The sequence below is a fragment of the Carettochelys insculpta genome, chromosome 11 (genome assembly GCF_033958435.1).
Source record: "Carettochelys insculpta isolate YL-2023 chromosome 11, ASM3395843v1, whole genome shotgun sequence".
Lineage (NCBI taxonomy): Eukaryota > Metazoa > Chordata > Testudines > Carettochelyidae > Carettochelys > Carettochelys insculpta.
Window position 1 is genome coordinate 822,138 of NC_134147.1, and position 19,209 is coordinate 841,346.

General features: G+C 44.7%; 1 protein-coding gene across 4 annotated transcripts in view; it reads left to right on the forward strand.

Moving 5' to 3' along the window:
- The window catches only part of USP4 (ubiquitin specific peptidase 4), a 64,312-nt gene that overhangs the window by 17,788 nt on the left and 27,315 nt on the right, over window positions 1–19,209 (forward strand). For 3 of the 4 annotated variants that reach the window (XR_012646944.1, XM_075004936.1, XM_075004938.1), the window contains 7 exons: window positions 8,406–8,549; window positions 9,123–9,231; window positions 10,367–10,540; window positions 11,113–11,271; window positions 13,808–14,032; window positions 15,270–15,353; window positions 16,200–16,294. Coding sequence is in view for 3 of the 4 variants with exons in the window: in XM_075004936.1 (XP_074861037.1) it covers window positions 8,406–8,549; window positions 9,123–9,231; window positions 10,367–10,540; window positions 11,113–11,271; window positions 13,808–14,032; window positions 15,270–15,353; window positions 16,200–16,294 (990 nt within the window). In the remaining variant the exon portion in view is untranslated. The remainder of the gene's footprint in view (window positions 1–8,405; window positions 8,550–9,122; window positions 9,232–10,366; window positions 10,541–11,112; window positions 11,272–13,807; window positions 14,033–15,269; window positions 15,354–16,199; window positions 16,295–19,209) is intronic. The other variant, XM_075004937.1, reaches the window with a different exon arrangement.

The following is a 19,209-nucleotide window of genomic DNA, read 5'->3' on the forward strand; positions in this document are numbered from 1 at the left end:
TCTGGGAGGGGCCCTTTAAGGGAGCGACTTGCTGTTGAGTCCGCCCCGTGACCCTGTCTGCAGCTGTGCCTGGCTCCCTTATTTCAATGTGTGCTACTTTGGCGTGTAGACGTTCCCTCGCTGCGCCTATTTCGATGTTGGGCTGAGCAACGTCGAAGTTGAACATCGACGTTGCCGGCCCTGGAGGACGTGTAGACGTTATTCATCGAAATAGGCTATTTCAATGTCGCTACTTCGAAATTAGCTATTTCGATGTAGCGTGCACGTGTAGACGTAGCCAATGTGACTGGAAGGCTTTTGCATAGAGAGATTTAAAAAATCAGATTTTAACTTGGAAGATGAATAAGAAGGGCCTTGATGTGACAATGTAGAATAATACTATAGAATGAAATGTAAAATTTCTCTGCTTTTTTTCTTGTAAAATAGAAAGGTGACTTTACATAAAATAGAAAGGCAGCCAACTTAAAAAGGGAATGCTTTTGTGCAGAACAATGGTTAATGGATGTAACTTGCTGCCGTCAGAGATCGAGGTCAAGAGCTTTGTAAAGATTAAAAAGAGTAGAGCTGCCATTTTCTAAAGCTGATTTATAATGGGATCTGTATTTTAAGTGACTTATTCTTGTGCAAAATTTTCCCTGGGGGTATTTATATAAATCATGACATCCACATTTGCAGTTCATAAGATGAAAATTGTATAAGTAATATAAATCATCATGCTTTAATTGTGTAGATGGTATAAAGCATCATTCTTCACTGCAAAAATATGCAGTCCTTAATGCATAGACAAACCTATAACCACAGATAGAGTAAAACCCCTACTTACGTGATTTTTCATTTTCACATTACTTGGATTAAGGTGAGTCAAAATCATGAGTGGTGGGGAGCTGGGAACCAGGTGGTGGGAAACTGACCAGCAGCCTGGCTCCCACATCCCTTCCTCTCCTTGTTCCTGCTTCCATGACTTCTGCAAAATCTGACTTGCCTGTGGTTGCCCAGGAAAGCAACCTATGCATAAGTCAGGGGTTTACTGTATGGTTGAACCTTCTCTTTTTTGGATCAGTTGTCAGAGAAGGTTACACAATTTGGCAGGATTACACTCTTTTCCTTTTTGCAGGATTATTACACTTGCATCTTTTGATGCCTTGCCTCTTGTCCATGATTTTTTCAAAAACATCAGTGGGTTAGGCTGTAATCTGGAGTGGCTGATTTATGCATGCTCATGTTTTCCAGTATTTGCTTTCCCACTTCCTCTCAATTTATTTCTCAAGGTTGGTTTTCCATATTGCTGATTGTTCCCTTTGGTAGCTATCTTGTTGAACACATGCTTAAAAAGAAGCCATTTAATTTCAGCCTTCTCATTTATTAACGGATCAGATTTCTTCCATATTATTTCGGCTGTTTGATGAATTGGTAGTCAATCTCAGCCTTGACAATTCCACACAAGAGATCCATTTCCTGGACAGCACAGTACAAATCACTGATGGGCAAATCAATACCACTCTCTACCAGAAACCCACAAACTGCTACAGTTACGTACATGCCTCCACCTTCCATCCAGGACACACTACATGATCCATCGTTTATAGTCAAGGCCATAGATACAATCACATCTGCTCCCATCCTGCTGACAGAAACCAAAACCTTCAAGATCTGTACCAAGCATTCGTAAAACTTAATTACCCCCTGGGAGAAATTTAAAAAAAAAAATAGATTGACAGGGCCAGATGACTACCCAGAAACCAGCTACTTCAAGATAGGCCCAAGCAGATCAATAACAGAACACCACTTGTCATTATCTGTAGCCCCAAACTGAAACCCCTCCAAGGCATTATCAACAACCTATACTGGAACATGATGCTACACTCTGAGAGGATCTGATTGAGAGGCCTGTTCTGTCCTACAGACATCCACCTAATCTCAGGAAAATTCTCGCTCGCCACCACAAGCTGTGCCACAGTAATACTAATCCTGGAATTTTTCCTTGCAACAAACCCATTGCCAACTTTGTCCACAGCTTCATTCTGAAGACACCATCACTGCACCTAACCATGTCAGTTACAGGATCAGGGGCTCCTACTCCTGTACCTCAACCAATGTTACATATACCATCATGTGTCAGCAATGCTCCTCCTATGTATATTGGACAGACTGGACTATCACTTCACCAAAGAATGAATGGACACAAAGCAGACATAAACCTGTCAGTGGGCCGTACTATTAAAGACTTGAGAATACGCGTCTTAAAACAAAGAGACTTTAGCACCAGATTACAAAGGGAAACATATGAACTGGAATTTATGCTCAAATTCTATACTTTGCTCCTTGGCCTCCATAGAGATAACAATTACCCTATGCATTACAAAGACAGCTTCCCTATCTTTGATATTTGTAGTGATCTCAGGCAAGCCACTTAACTTACTAGACACTTGAGGTAAATAATTTTCTCCCCGCTTCCGCCTCACCCTTCGCACCCTCCATTCTGTACCTCATTTGTCTGTTTTCATTTCATGTTTGTTTGTTTGTCTCTGTTATATAATTGTCGTGCCAATTCACTTCTAGCACTATTTCCAGTACAGCACTGTCTGCAGATCTAAAGAAATGGGTGTGCCGCGCGAAAGCTCATCACCTAAAAAATCATTTTGTTTTTAAAGTCTTACAGGACTGCTTTTTTTTTTTTTGATTTTATACAACCAAGTTAGCCAATTCTTATTTCTTGGTATAACTTTTCTAGGTGGCTTGTAGTCAGCCATCTTCCATGGTGCTAGATGAAGCCTCCTTCTAAACATTCCTCTCTAGATGCCTTAATTTCTCAAGATGTGCTTTCATGAAGTGTAATACCTCTGTACATCTGCATCCAGGGAGCAATGGCTTTGTATCCTCATTCTCTGCTATGCTGAATCAAACATATTCCAGGCTTTCTGGTAGTCTATCAGTTCCGTCTCATCAAATGACATGTATATGCAAAATGGCATGGTGTTTTATTGGAGAATGGAAGTCTCCATTTTCTTTCACATAAAACAGTGTTCGTAATTAAGACATCTTGGTATACTGATCTTTGAATTTATTACTTGACAAATACCTGGATAAAGTCCAATGTGAATGTAGTTCTGTGTGGCATAGTGTGTATTAAGGAACCTTAGTTAATTCTTTGGTTCTGGTGCACTTTATCAAATGTCTGCAGTACAGAGAAGGGATGCCAATATTTTAACTATTTTGTAGGCATATGTAATTGAGCTGTCAATTGATTAAAATATTAATCATGATTAATTGTGCTGTTAATGGAATACAATTTATTTAAATATTTTAGATGTTTTCCACATTTTCATATACATTGATTTCAAATACTTGTATTAAAAACAAAAATAGTATCTGAATCATGAAAGTGCAACTTACTTTCTTTTAAACATAATTTTACATTTGTAACTGTACTCAAAAACAAAACAATGTAAACTTTTAAAGCTTGCATGTCCACTCAGTCCTGCCTCTTGTTTGGCCAGGCTTTGAGGCAAACCAATTTATTTAAGTTTGCAGTTGATAAAGCTGCCTGCTGCTTATTTACAATGTCACCTGACAGTGGGAACAGGTGTCAAGTGGCGCTTCTGTAGTTGACTTTGCAAGAAATGTGTATGCCAGTTGTGTTAACAATTCATGTGTCCCTTCATGATTCATCCACCATTCCAGAGGACATGTGTCTGTGCTGATGATTGGGTCTGCTTTATAATGATCCAAAGGTGTATTTATTTTCATCATCTGAGTCACATGCCATCAACACAAGATAGATGTTCTTTTTTTGGTGCTTCATGTTCTGTAGTTTCTGCATTGGCACATTGCTCTTTAGGGCTTCTGAAAGCATGTTCCACATATTGCCCTTCTCAGATTTTGGAAAACACTTCAGATCCTTAAAACTTTAGAAAACCTTAATTTTTAATTTCAGGACAACTGTTACTGTCCTCTTCCTACATTGTTTCTGGAAAACATGTTGAATGTTTAATGTTTAAGGGATCGATAATAAGACAAAAGATATCATACTTCCCCTATATAAAACTATGGTACGCCCACATCTCGAGTACTGCGTGCAGATGTGGTCTCCTCACCTCAAAAAAGATATATTGGCATTAGAAAAGGTTCAGAAAAGGGCGACTAAGATGATTAGGGGCTTGGAAAGGGTCCCATATGGGGAGAGGCTAGAGAGACTGGGACTTTTCAGTTTGGAAAAGAGGCGATTGAGGGGCGATATGATAGAGGTATATAAAATCATGAATGGTGTGGAGAAAGTGAATATAGAAAAATTATTTACCTTTTCCCATAATACAAGAACTAGGGGACACCAAATGAAATTGATGGGTAGTAGGTTCAAAACTAATAAAAGGAAATTTTTCTTCACACAGCGCACAGTCAACCTGTGGAACTCCTTGCCCGAGGAGGCTGTGAAGGCCAGGACTCTATTAGGGTTTAAAAAAGAGCTTGATAAATTTTTGCAGGTCAGGTCCATAAATGGCTATTAGCCAGGGATAAAGTATGGTGCCCTAGCCTTCATAACAAGGGCAGGAGATGGATGGCAGGAGATAAATCACTTGTCTTCTGTTCTCCTTCTCTGGGGCACCTGCATTGGCCACCGTCGGCAGATGGGATGCTGGGCTTGATGGACCTTTGGTCTGACCCAGTATGGCCATTCTTATGTTCTTATGTTCTTATGTTCTTATGTTAATTCTTACCTGAAAGCTCCCCCTTTTGTGTTGTTTTGTTTTGAAAGCCCAGCTCATGTGGTCTGCCACTTGCAGACGTTAGAATTTAGTGAGGCTTCTGCCTGTGTGGAGCTCACTAGATCCCAACAGGCTCTGTTTGTGGGATGTTCCCGTGCTCTGTAAATCCATGCCCGCGCCTCGTGTCTCCACTGGTCTCAGAACCCTATTCTCTTCACTTGCACATGGCTCTGGAAGTGTCCCTGAGAGGCCGGCAGGTCTGATGTCTTAAATTGTTAACGTTGATTGTAGCATAATATGCATTTTAATGCGTCAGAACTCATGGCCACTTATATAGGAACAAAGAACACACATTGTGCTTTATCCAGGGAAGAAGTAATTGTGAACACCTCTTGGGGTGGGGTTGAGGAGCGGCGGGGAGAGAACACGGTTTGGTCTGCTGAACAAAGTCGGTATGCCATTCTGTGCAAAAGGGGTTAAAACAACCTGTCGTGTAAAAAAAAAAAAAAAAAAAAAAATGGTAATGTTGAGTAGGAGTGGGTGGGTTACGTTTCCTGTGTATTTGAACCTGATGTGACTATTAGTGGAATACTGTGTCTAGCTCTGGTGTCCTGGATTCAAGAATGATGTTGGTAAATTGGAGAGAGTTCAGAAAAGAGTCACAAGCCCTTAGATTGGAAATCATGCTTGATAGTCATAAACTCTAGGAGCTCAATTGGCTTAATTTATTAAAGAGAATCTTAAGAGGTGGCTCGGTGCATAAATACCAAGATGGGGAACAAATATGTGGTGCTGATGGAAGACTCTTTCAGCCTGTTAGATGAAGCTATAACAAGATCTAGTGGCTGGAAACTGAAGCTAGCCAAATTTAGACTTGCCAAGGCATGCTTTTTTACCAAGGAGAATCATTAACTTCTGGAAAAACTCTTAGCCAGAGTCCCTGGCAAGTTTTCCATTGCTGCAAATTTTAAAATCAAGATCAACTTTTTTCCTCTAGAATATATGCTGTAATTCAAACAGGAAATAGCTCCGAAAAATCCTTTGGCAAGGGCTATGTAGAAGGTCAGGCAAAATTCTCATTGTAGTCCTTTCTGGGCTTAAAATAGGACATTCTCCTTGTAAATCCCTGAAGTTATTTGATCAAGTGAAGTTGTCTTTCACTGACATAAGTTCCTGTGTGGCTGAGTATTGGTGGGACGCAAACAGCCTTGTAAGCTTGTGCTGTGAGGTGTAGAGAAATGGCACCTACTGATGCCTTATCGGAGGAACTGTTGCATTGAATGATCAATAAATAGCTGTTCCGCCCTTGAGGAGGCAGCAGAGCCAAGTCAGAATAGGTAGCGGGTTGGTGGTAATTAAATGAATAAGAGTCAAACAAAGGGGATCTTGAGGCCCTTTACAGTATGCTGAAAACTTAACTATCTAAGCTGTGTGCAATATGGAAGTTTGATGGAAGCTGCTCCACACCCTCTCAGACCTGGCTCAGCAGAGCTGACAACCTTGACATTGACGTGCAGTGCGCTGGCACCAACAACTTGAGTCAGGACTGAGTAAGGACTCTGGTAGAGACCCTGGGTGTTGAAGGGGTTCCATGCACAGCAGTGGGGAGCATCACTCTCCATCTCCAGTGCCTCCTGAGAGAAGGAGACCCAAAAGTTGGTGCTTCGCCACGCTCAGACTGGTGTGGAAGGAACCTGCTGCTGTGAGGCCCATGCTAGAGAGGGGACTTGACTGCTCCTGTGCTGGGGCAAGAGCCAACACAACTTCAGTCAGTGGAGCAGAACTCCTGTTGCCTCAGGAGCAGTCGAGTCAGGGCCCCCAGCACTTGCCCCTTTGAGGGAGCGATGGCTTCAGTTGCCCTCTGTGCAGGAGGCATTTGAGACTGCCACGAACTTCATCGCCTTTGTGGTGCCTCCATCCCATCTGAGGCAACGCAAGACGCCAGGTGTGATCTCAGTGTCACCGGTGAGATCCCAGCAGGAAGCCTTCTGTGGCACTGCACCAGTCGTCCCTCCTTGGCACAGTTCAGCCCAGTGGGCCCATAGTGGAGCTGCACTGATTCCCGAGCCATAGGCACTGCTGCTCTGTGGTCCGTGGTGGTAGAAGAGTCCTCCAGGTCCAGCAGGTGTGTGTGGGGGGGGCGGGGGAGGGGGGGAGATGAGAGAGAGAGAGAGAATCATCTGGTGCTGTGGCCTTGTCAGTAGCAGGCATCCGCCACTGACCATGCTGGGCTCCTCTGGGCATTTCACCACGGCCAGAGTTCTTGCTCTAGGTTAGCGTTGGTGTCCACAGTGTCATATCTGCCTCCAGCACCACACCAGGCACAGGACTTAGACCTGCCTGGCAGCACTGACAGGAGTGGTGTCATAGCAGCTACGCTTGTGCTGACTGGCCCAGCACTGGCGCTGACGCTAACTCGGTCAGAGGAGCAGGTGCTGTGTGACCCCTGTGGTGCTGAGGGCAGAGAGCAGAGCCTGGTCCCAGCCAAGGCTTCGTTCTTTCCTGAAGAAGTTGCGGTGGGAACAGTGAGGGCCCCCACTGTCAAGGGAAACGTGGTGTTCCAGCAACTGCAGAGGAGATTGGTGCAGTACCAGAGCATCCAGACGGAGGAGGTGGTTGATACTTCAGACCCTATGACAGATGTTCTCACCCCCTCTTGTCCCTCCCTCATCACTTTGCTGCTTGTAGACAATTCCACAGACCCCTGCTGCTTTACCACCATCGTTGAAGCGGATGATTCACTGTCCTGTTGCCTCAGGCTGCCCGTGACTCTCTACTATAATTCCATCTGAGGTAGTGTTCTCAGCATGTGAGAGACTTTTCAGATCCCCTGGCTAGAAGGAAGGTTTCGTTGAAGGGTTTCCCCCGTTCCATTCCTCTTGGGTGCCCTTTCATCATGCAACTGGCTTCCTGAGCTGGCAGATGGAGGGAATCCATTCTGAGGAGGGTGAGCGCAACATAGAGGTCATCAATTATTTCTTGCCAAGGTTCAGATTTCTTGGTCAAGGTGTTGTCAAGTCCAAACTTCAGAGAAAATAATACAAAAACATGATGATGATAAGTGAATAAAAAGATATGATCCATTCAAAAGCCATGTGGTGGTACAGATTTGGCTTGACTATCCTGTATTCCATGTCTATAAGCAGCTCTGTCTCTGTTCCTCTGGTTCACTTACTCTGATCTCCAGATGATGCACCTGGCCTCTCAGTGTTACAAGCTGCTTGTGCTGGGTACCTGCATACATCACTTTTACCCCAAAAGCATGTAGTTGTACATGTTTTACTTTACTGAGTTAGTTCGGGAGCACCTACCCTACTTGGTCTGTTGTTGGTTTCCTGCCTACATACTTAGTGGGTCTTAGAGAGGGTTGTGTTTTTTTTTTGCCCATTTATTGAGGGAAAAGATTTTTTTTTTTTTTTAGAGGGTTTAATTTTGGAGTCCTCCAGGCTGTTTAGAGCCTGCTTCCCCCCTCAGTCCAAACTTCCTTGTGTTTATGCCCTCTGGGGCCTCTTCATGATCTTGGTTGGTCTATTGTTCCTGCCCTAGGTTGACTTTGTCTACTGAATGTGCATTTTAGAAGTGCCAATACAGGCAGATTAAGTTAATAAATTCTTGATCTGAACTGACCTTTATTTTAGAGTGCTGGAGTCTGGGGTTTGCAAAACCTGGTGGCATTGTTTGTCCTTCTTCCCTTTCTCCCAGATCAAGCACTGCAACTAGCCAAAATTTTACTACTGCTTCAGCATCTTCAATAAGGTCTTGTTCCTCAGTGTCTGCCTCTGCTGCCGTTGCAGATGGTGATAGCAATAATTCCTATGGCCTGACCAGCTCCAGCCTTGGCCGGGGGTAAGACCAGCAATGCTTTTTTCCCCTTCTCCTTCCCCTGTCTACCTTTGTGTCCTTGGTGTTACCCTAGCTATCTGTGTTTTCAAACAGCTATTGAAAGTAACACCTGCGCCTCTCTAGCCCACTGCATGGAAAACTAGCACTTTCTCCAACACCTGTTCTCATTTTTCAGTGTTCGTCAGCCCATTCTTTGACTGTGATAGCTATTCCACCAGGCAGAGACCATAAAACTTTCATCAGCTGTTGCAGAGTAACTCGCCTGCATGTGTCTATATAATGTAATAAAGGGCTGTATGTACCACTCCAGGAAAATACGGTCATAAGTACTAGAGAGAAATAATTGTAGAAAAGCTGCCTGAGTAGAGGGAGAAGATGCATTGCTTCAGTGTGACTCTGACCTGACAGAAATTAAATGTCTGAGAAGTCAAAGCTAACAAATATGGATGAGCAGAAACTGTCTAAAGGTGCACCCGCGAGGAGGAATAGCATTTGATGCAGATCCTAAGTGTTGCTGTGGTGAGTGAAGCCTGGATTGTTGTTGTCTAGATAAAAATGGTGGTTTTCTTCTTTCAGAGTCTTTGGCTTCTCCTACAGCTGCAGGGAGTCCCCTTCCCAGTCACAGCCTGGCATCTGTGGTCTCAGTAACCTGGGAAACACCTGTTTCATGAACTCTGCATTGCAGGTAAAGGGCTGTTTTTAAAAAAACAAAAAAAAATCCTCTTCATGTCTTACCCCCTTGAATTCATTGCACACCTGTGACGTGCTCTCATAAAGGACTGCAAAGTGCATTAGGCATAGAAGAGGCCTGTTAGAGGTCCATTAGCTGTGTTGAAGAGCGTCCAGCCTAAATAGGTTGCATACAGGTAAGAGGTGAGTAGGGGCAGAGATTTAAAATAGCGTATTTTATTTTCACACCTTCAGTTTTCTTTTGTGACAATATTTCCATCTCACTATCAGGTGAAAAATGTGTGATTTCCCCTTTAGCAAGTGCATTTCCTCTCTGTACCTGAACTCATGCCACAGCCACAGTGGAGCAGAGCAGGAGGATAGCTTCGTAAAAGCTTCCCTGCCCTGTCCTGCTCGTGGTTAATTCAAAGTTATTGGAGTACAGAAAGTGTCTTTGCACCAGGAAGGAGGAGCAGCTAGGAGCAGGGAATACCAGTTGTACGTGGGCAATCTTAAGAGTCACTGGGGTTGAGTGCTCCATTTTTATATTCTTTATCCCACTGTGGACAGTTACCGTCATACAGTATTTTTCAGGCTATGGCACTTCAGTGGGGTGGCAAACTCTTAACAGAGAGATTTTTGAAAACAGCTAGGTATCCTGTGTCGCTGTTTTGCACTCCCAGAGGTGTGTGTGTGTGTTGATTGGATATGACATGGAGAAATTGTATGTCAGAAGGTACCTCTTGATTAAGCTATAAATAACATGAACTGAAGCTGTGCATTAAAGGGCCATCTCGCTTCATCAGTAGCCTTAGCAAAGTGCTGCTCCAATCCCCTTTTTACAGTGTGAGGAGAAGTCTGAATATTGTCAACCCTGTAATAGGTCCGTTGTTGGCTGAGTTGCATTGCTGACATTGCACCTCAATGAAAGACTTTGTTTTACTAAATGATGAGTCTGCAGTTCTCTCAGAAGTTTCATTGTTCCTTGTAAAAACTTTGTTCTGTCTTTCTCAGGAGCTTTTAAAAAGGCTTTGTCATTTCACATACGAACTGATGTGAAAGTTGGACTGTTGCATTGCTCCTTTCTCCGAGGGGTTTGCTGTCCTAGACAACGATCTGCTCTTTATAAATGTATATTTTTTTTATTTCAGTGTTTGAGCAATACCCCACCTCTGACTGAGTATTTCCTGGAAGATAAATATGAGGCGGAAATAAATCACGACAATCCTCTGGGGATGAGAGGAGAAATTGCAGAGGCATATGCAGAGCTTATTAAGCAGATGTGGTCTGGGAGATACTCTCACGTTGTACCACGTATGTTCAAAGTAAGCAGGCACCATCATTCTAATGCTGCTTTCATGATTGCCTTCCCTTAAAAGTTAATGTCTTTCAGTTCATTTTGCTGTTTGTAAAAGATACAAGGAAAAATTGCTGTTCTAGATCAGTGGGGTACACTCAGCTTCAATGGGCCTGGAACAAATGGGTTGCTTTACCCAGCATGATGTAGCTGAAGGTAGTGAAGTGATTTGACAATAAAATTACTGAACTGTGAACAAAAATCCAGATGTTCTCATTTAAATAAGCCATTTATACAGAAGGCCTGGGCTGATATCAAATGTTGGTTGTATCTTTTTCTGAAGAGTCTAAGGAAGCCCTTGGGAGCTGCAGATCAATGCGCCTTTCTTTTGAGCTACATGAATTGTCTGAAAGTGTAATTTAAAAGCAGACGTTTAAAACACACCAAGGAGCACAGTATGAGATGGACATACTAGATGAGACCCAAGCTTTGTGTAGGCTAATACCCGCTTTCCCCCCCACAGGAAGCTGATTTTCTCTCTCGTCTTTACACACACAGCGTTGCTCTGATCAGCTTATCCTGGTTCTCTTTTAATTTTAGACCCAGGTTGGCCGTTTTGCCCCTCAGTTTTCAGGGTACCAGCAGCAGGATTCTCAGGAGCTCCTGGCGTTCCTGCTGGATGGCTTGCATGAGGATCTGGACCGCGTGAGGAGGAAGCCCTACTTGGAGCTGAGGGATGCGAATGGCAGGCCTGACTCGGTACCGTGCTTGGACAAAATCACACCTTTTGCTCACCTGGGGGCCTTCAGATGCATTTAAATAGCGTGAACAGTCTGCACTGCGCCGCTGTCCAAAGCCAGGAAGCTGGTAGTCAGAGCTATGAGTGCGCTTCAGATACTGTTTGTACTTTGGCATGGCAGTGGTCTTGTGGTATCCAACCTGCATTTCACTACCACGGGACTTGACTTGACTCTCCTCCCAGCTGCCTTACTGCCTGTAGGATGTGCTGGGAAGGAGAGCGGAGCTGGTGTCTTACTGGGAGGTTGTTCTGACCAAGCACTTAATTCTCCAATGGTATCTTAGTGATAGAGGCTCTCTTTCCACTTGGGCTTGTGTCTAGGTGCTTGCCTGGCCCTTCTCACCACGGCATTCAAACCCTTCCCAAACATGGAACCTCCCAACATCCTGCGAGGGACGGTAAATGAGAAAATTAGGCAATGAGGATTGAAGTGACTTACTCTTGATTGAGTCCTCTAGATATGACCACAGTGGAAATAGTAATCGAAGGGTGCAATACTCGGAGGCAGAGAAAAATAGAACAGGCATTTTAGAAAGCTCTAGAAGTTGCCTAACTTAATAATCCTGTGCAGAATGATGGGAATTTAAGGTTCCATATCTCGCAGTATACCACTGCTATGCATTGGTTGGAAGGAAGGAAGTGCTCGTGTTTAAATTGTGTAAACCACTACTTTCAAGCCTGGATACGTCCATTGTCTTAAAAACAGTCACTGGTCTTGGACTGACTGTTTGTTGTGCATCGTGAATCCTGAAAGTATATTGTTGATGGGATGGTGGAGAGAGAAACCAGAGAGGTTTTTCCTGCCAGAGAGGAATTTTTTAATCTGAAAAACCAAGATGTGTATGTAGAATTGTTCTGACCCTTGGAATGCTTGAAGCCTCAGTAGAGCTAGATGAGTGAGCAGAAGGCAGCCAATGCTGGGGAAGGGTAAACAGCATTATCCCAGATCTCAGCAGTTTATCACTTGACTGTCATTCCATAGGGGAGGTAGGAGCGCAGAATTTAGCAATTCCATTTTTGTGTTCTGCGTGCATACGGTGCAGCATATATGCCTGTGGCAACACGAAGGGTGGTGTAACTTACCTTTACTCCAAGATGCCACGTAAATCTGTTCCTTGTGTACACGAGGCAATTTCTAGACTCCTGTGAAGGAGAGTGGGGGCCTTGGACCCAGCCTGTCTTTGCCGTTTGTCCAAGCCCTTCTTTTGTGCCCTAACTTTCAGAGGCACTTTGAGCACATGTGCTGTATCTTTCCTTCATAGTCCAAGTCTCTTCTGTTGGTGATGACTCGCATATCATCTCAGCAGTCTAGTTAGTATGCATATGGTACTGTACCTTCGGGTAGATGTGCTGTAGCCGTGGCCATGCTGCTCTTGCAAGTGACTATCTGTCCCCGGCAAGCGTTTGTGTTCTGCCGGGGAGGCCATCCCCAGCACCCCACGGTCGCTTCCTCCTTCCCCCAACTTCATGTAGAGACAGGTTTACCAGTAGTACAGAAGCTTTGAGTGGCACGGAGTCACAGTGGCATGCAGGCAGCCAGCCTGCCGCGTGCCCCGCTGCACCACAGGCAGGGAGCAGTGACCCTTCTGGCCAGGACCAGAGTCTGCCTCTGGCACCCCTTTCTGCATCCCAAGTCAGGACCCTTCCTGGACCCAAACTCTCTCTCCCAGGCTGTGCATCCCCTTCTATGCCACAGCCCCAGGCCAGAACCCCTCCTCTACCCACACTGCCTTCCAGACCCTACACCCTCTTATGCCCCAGTCCTTGCCTCCCTCCCTGGCTTGTCTATCAATCATCCTCTTCTGTCGATCATCAGGCTGTGGGCTGCACTTTTCTGCTCTTTCAGAGAAAACGCTGCATGGCATTTACAAGCTGAGAGCTGGTGACCACAACCTGTCCCATCCTGGCTGAAGACAGAAAGCAAATGAACTTCCATACGTGAGGACTACCTCAAGCCTGGCCTACCTATCTGTGGGCAGGAAATCCATTTGGTGTCACTTTCCACAATAGCCTCGACAGGAACTTCGGCTGCATCTGCTGTGGAGGGCCTGATCCAACGTCCACGATGTCAGGGGGAAGACTCCCACTCATAGCAGTGGCCTTTGGATCAGACCCATTGACTTCATGCAGTTTTGCTTCCTCCGCTGTTCCTCTCTCCCTCACCTCTTCGTGCCCGTCTTCTCCCAACCCCATACGTTGAGGCAGTCTGTTACAATACAGGCCGGACATCTCCCCATAACCCCACACAGAAGGGTAGAATTAGTGTCTGTTCCCCTCTGCAATAGGGAAGACTTGAGACTTAGGGCCTGGTTAGTGTGGGAGAAGTGCAGCTAGTTAAGGGGGGACAGAGTCCAGAGAACTGTGGAGTCTTTCCAGCTTGTGTGGGTGTCGATCTGGTTTTAAATATCAGAATTCTGCTGAGTTTCTTTTCTCTTGTCTTTGTTTACAGTCCCAGTGAAGTGCATGTGTCAGACTGAATTTATTTCCTTTTGACAGGTGGTGGCAAAAGAAGCCTGGGAGAACCATAGATTAAGAAATGACTCTATCATTGTGGATATTTTTCATGGCCTTTTCAAATCCACGCTGGTCTGCCCAAAATGCTCTAAAGTTTCTGTGACTTTTGACCCTTTCTGCTATTTAACTCTACCACTGCCCTTGAAAAAAGATCATTCCATGGACGTTTCTGTGGTTTTTGCGGACCCCCATCGTAGACCTACTCAGGTAATTAAAAAAAAAACAAGGGGTCGGGGGGCAGATTGAGGATCATTCACACCTACAAAGACAGTCACTGCAAGCCAGTCCAGGAAAACCTGATCAAGCTGACTGTTTAAGCAGAGATTTTCAAGTTCACTGAGAGGACTTGGATGACAAATTCTCATTTGAAAATTATTGGGAATTGAGCACTCATGAAAAGGCACTGAGCAGACATGAGGGAAGAGGTTGACTCCTTGCATTAATTGCAGCTTGTCTATTCTTGTAATGTCCAGAAAATATTCATTCCTCTCTGCAAAGTATTACCAGTGGCCATAGGAAACCTCTTGTTTTAGGTGGTCCTTATGGGAGTTACATAACTCTGGAGTAATGATTTGCAGAAAGACACATTGGTTAACTCCAGTTTACGTGAGGTATAGTAATAATCCACACAACCTGACCGTGGCTTCTTCATTTCCTGGTACAGGTTAAACCTCTCTAGTCCTGCACCTTTGGGACCTGATGGGTGCCAAACCATGTAATTTGCTGGACCACAGGAGGTCAGTATTGTCTAGCAGCATTAACAACGCTGCTTACTGGGCTCTTAGAAGAAGACGCGTAAGGGTAAATTAGAGTTAACAACCCAGAGCACTGAGAGCCAGCACTGGTGGCTGTAAACAAAATTTATGGGGCTGCGGGAAATTTGGCCACAATAATAAGTGAACAACCAGCGAACTAAAATCATGCTGCATGACGGATGTTTGCGGGCCGGAGCGTGCTGGACTAGAGGTTCAACCTGTACTTTCTTCAGATACGTAAAACCAAAACCGTCTGGAAGCATTTCTCTAGGACAGGCCTTTGGCGGTCTTAATTGCTATATTCAGGGGCTGGAAATGGAAATGATTCAGAGAACAAGTCATGGATTTGTTAACAGTAAGAGTATTGAACCATTGAAACAGCTTTTTTGGGGCAAGACTGCATGTCATTCTTAAAAGATCTACTTCTCTGCCAAGTGACTGGGCTAGCCAGAGGAATTGCTGGGTGAAATTCTGTGACCTATGCTGTGGTTGTCTGCGCTTCCGATCTTCAAATCTGAGCCTGAGACACTGAAGACTATGGCCAAGGGTGACTGGAAAGTGTGCTTGACATAGGATTCTCTGCCTTTGTGGTGTCAGGTCTAACCAATGGCTCCTCTCCCCTTAGCTAATGTTCTCCAGGCCTGGCTGGATTTTGTCTTGTGTACGTTTACTGTTCTCTTTGTTTCTAGTATCGGGTCATTGTGCCAGCGATGGGAGCGGTATCTGACCTGTGTGAAGCACTCTCCAAACTCTCCAAGATTCCTGTGGAAAATGTAAGACCAAGTGCTCAGTAAATGCGTTTGTTCTTCTGAAAGCATTTTATTATTGGGAAAACCTTCAAAACGGACAAACAATGAAGAGCAAAAATAGCAACAAAGCATTAACCAGTTGGACTGATACATAGTTGTCCGCTTGTCCAAATTCTAAAAAGAAAGCCATGGCATAGGCTGGCCCTGTTCATTCTGACAGTATCATTCCAGTCATGGCGGGTTTAAAAAGATGGGTGAGGGATGAGACAGAAGTGTGACTGTCTCCACTATTCTAACTCCTTTTAAGCTTATCCATTTTGCACCTCATATTACTACTTCAGGGGTATCTGTTCTGTAGAAACGTGCAGCGTATATAACGTGTTCCGCGTGTAGGCTCAGTTCCTTCGGGGTTTTTAGTTATCTCTGGCTGACATCCCAGTCTGTGGGACCGTGGTACACTGGGAGGTATGACAATATCGCTGCAGTACAGTGACCACTGGGCTTGATTTGAAGCCACTGGGAGCTGCAGGTATTCAGAGCTGCTGAAAATTCAGAGCCAGTTGTTCTCTGTCTCACTGCTCTGATTAGGAAAACAAAAAAGTAGTCCAGTAGCACTTTAAAGGCTGCAAAATAAGTTATTAGTTGATGAGCTTTCATGGGACAGACCCACTTCTTCAGACCACAGCCAGACCAGAACAGACTCAATATTTCAGTGAATCGTATGTTGGATCTGCCATCCGGTGTCGCTATAGAGTCTCCATCCAAGCGCTGGTAATCTGTATGTTAAAAATGTCTGAGAAAGAAGAATGAAGACCAGTTTCTAGACTTGCAGATTGTTTTGTATAACTGTCTCTAACTTTGCTCTTTTAGATGGTGGTGACAGATGTTTATAATCACCGGTTCCACAAAATTTTCCAAATGGACGAAGGGTTAAGTCACATCATGCCAAAAGACAACATCTTTGTGTGAGTAACCAGCTCCTTGGAAAGTGTGCTCTTCAGAAGAGTGTGCTAAAAGATGAAATTCTGGCTTCTCTCTATAAAAGCTGAAATGTGTGCGTGTGTGGTTTTTCCTTCCCCCAAGCTGCCTGCCCCCACCCCAGTCTGCCTGTAGTTTGTCCTGTATGTGGCACCTGCCCTTTGGTCCTCTTCTTTAACTGGGAGCGAGCTGGGGAGGGTGGGGGCACTGTTCTAGCGCATGCTCCCTTGGTGGGTGCACATTATTACCGGTGATGATCACCTTGTACTAAGTGTTTTTCTAGCATAAGGAAAGTCAAGCTCTGTTCTGGGGAGCTTGAGTGATTGTCTACTCACTTCGTGCTTATGTTCCATGAGATATAGGGGTGCTGCCAACTTATGGTGATCTTCTGTTGTTTATTTGTCATACGAGAGTGCCTTTGAGGCTGCAGCGGCATTTGTGGCTCCCTTACGCTGGGCGCTGTATGCGTGAAGAGACGCTCCTTTCCCTGGGAGCGGCGCAGTCTAAAAACCCCAAGGTGCGGGGAGGAGGTAGTATTTCCTCCATTTTGCAGATGAAGAATTGAGCGTGGACAGAAAGCAGCTTGCCCAAGCTCACTTAGAAAGTGAGAAACATACTTGGAAATTAAAGCTTACACCCTTGAAATGGTTCCTTAACCACAGGGCCATTCGTCCTCTGTCTGGAAACATGTTTGTCCCAGGCTTTGTTTTAGAAAGCTGTTTTATTATTTGTGTAGTGTGAAGCCAGGTGCGTGTTTCCTACAAAGCTGCGGCTGTGTGTCATCCGGGGTGATTAGTGCATACCATTGCAACTCTTGTGCTGGTCTGTCACTTCAGTGGCATTGCTGTGTTGTGGTATTGTGTTGTTGTAGCATTGTCATGGAGCACTAGTATCCGAGCTTCCAAACAAAAAACCTCTCAGTATTTATTTCCTGCAGCTGTAATTGTGAACTTGGTCCATGTGGGACACATTACCTGAATTTGGAAGAGCATTTGGATTCTGTGTAGCATTTTTCCTTTCACTGCGATGTTGTGGGGTAGAAAGACATCATTTAAATTAAATGCCAAGTTCTGCAAGTTCCCCAATTACTAACATGTATAGTTGAGAGAAACAAGAGCTAGTAGCCAAGTCTAAATAATATGCTTACTAGTACCATTTCAGGGATATCACTCCCCCGGTTTTAGGCACATGGTGTTCTTTTTATGCCTTAGGGCAGTTGTTCTCAAGTAGGAGTTCACAGACCTATGTCTGAGGTCCATGAAAAATACAGATGGGAAACTGAACAAACACCATTGGCCACGGGGGGAGCTGGGGATGCTCCCACTCAGTGGTCCCATATACGTTGGCCACATTAATGCTGATCTGCTACTCCCTGCTGCCAGAATTAATGTATTCTAGGGACTTGTTTGCAATAGATGAATCAGAGCCCTCACTGCTCAGTGGTACAAACTGTCTTATAACACTGAGACATCAATCCCCAGTTCTCCACCACCGAGAGTTCTCTAATTTTTTCCATCCATGCATGGAATAAATTTTGCTATGTGCACTGAGGCATGTTTTGATACGCACCACCACTAGGACACATGGTGCCGACTGTGGGCTCTCTGCCAATCAGCGAGACATCATTTTAATTTCTCCTGGCTGGTCACCCAAACACAGAGCTTAGAGGGGACATTGCCATCTCACTAATGGTAGATAAGAAATATGTTGCCCCTCAGAGTTTTTGTTCTCCAGACCTCCACCTTGCTCCCTGGTGGTGCACACACTAAAAGAGCGGAGTAAGCAGTATCACTCTGTCTATTCTGGAAGATCCCAAAAAGGCTAGACCTTTTTGGAAGGAAGTCTTGTTCATCTAAGACCCTGCAGTTTCAGATCCCTAATTATTATGTGATTGTTACTAAATATAATTTTACAAACTATAATAAAATAACTGAAATTTCTTCTGCAGAAACACAAGGAACAATTTCAACCTATCATCTCAGGGTCAGTTATTAAGCAGAATCTTTTTACAAGTGTCCTGGGATGCCATGGACAAGGCTACCAGGTTCATCTTTGCAGTAGTTATATGCAGGATGGTGACTCTGGCAGATATGATCCCTTTATTTAGAGGCAGGGGATGGGTTTGTGACCTTTCACCTACAAGATGGCTATTTCCATAACAGGACACCCATCGCTCAGGAAACACCTACGTTTTACTGTAGGCTGGGATCATTTTCAGTACCAGGTACTTCCTTTTGGCCTCTCTGGCTCTATGGGTGTTCTCAGAGGTCCGGTTAGTACTGGCTGCTTACCTCTGATAAGCACCAATTCTAGTCTTCCTGTACTCTGCCACAGGGCTGATCTAATGAAGCAGAGCCATCTCCTGCTCTCTCTGTCAGGAGCTGGATCTGCATCTAAGTGTAAGAAAATCCACAAATCACACCCGTACAGGAAATAGAGTTAATAGGCAACTATTTGGATACGTTGACAGCCAGGTTCTGCCTTTCATACAAAGTTTCATATATCAGGTCTGTTAGGACAGTTCAAGGAAGTCCTTGAACTTCAATAAGGAACTGCCCCACAGCTCCTAGGACACACGACAGCTTGTAGCTTCGTGACTGATCGTGCAAAGCTGTGCCTCTGCTGTTTTCATGACTGAAATGATGTATGCAGCAGCCAGAGGCACTTGGAACAGGCAGGTTGCAGTTCCCCTACAGGTGAGGAATTTCTTAGATGATGCAGAAAAATGAGCTCTATATTTGTGGAGTCGTTCTTTTAATTCACCTGCCTCTGACGACAGCTGTGACGGCAGCATTGGAATCTCTCCTGAGCGCAGCTGCACAAGCACGCAACTTCCAGGGAGCGGTGCTGAGGGTAGTTTGCTTGTGTAGTCTGTTGTGCAGCATAGTCAGGCTGAACAGAT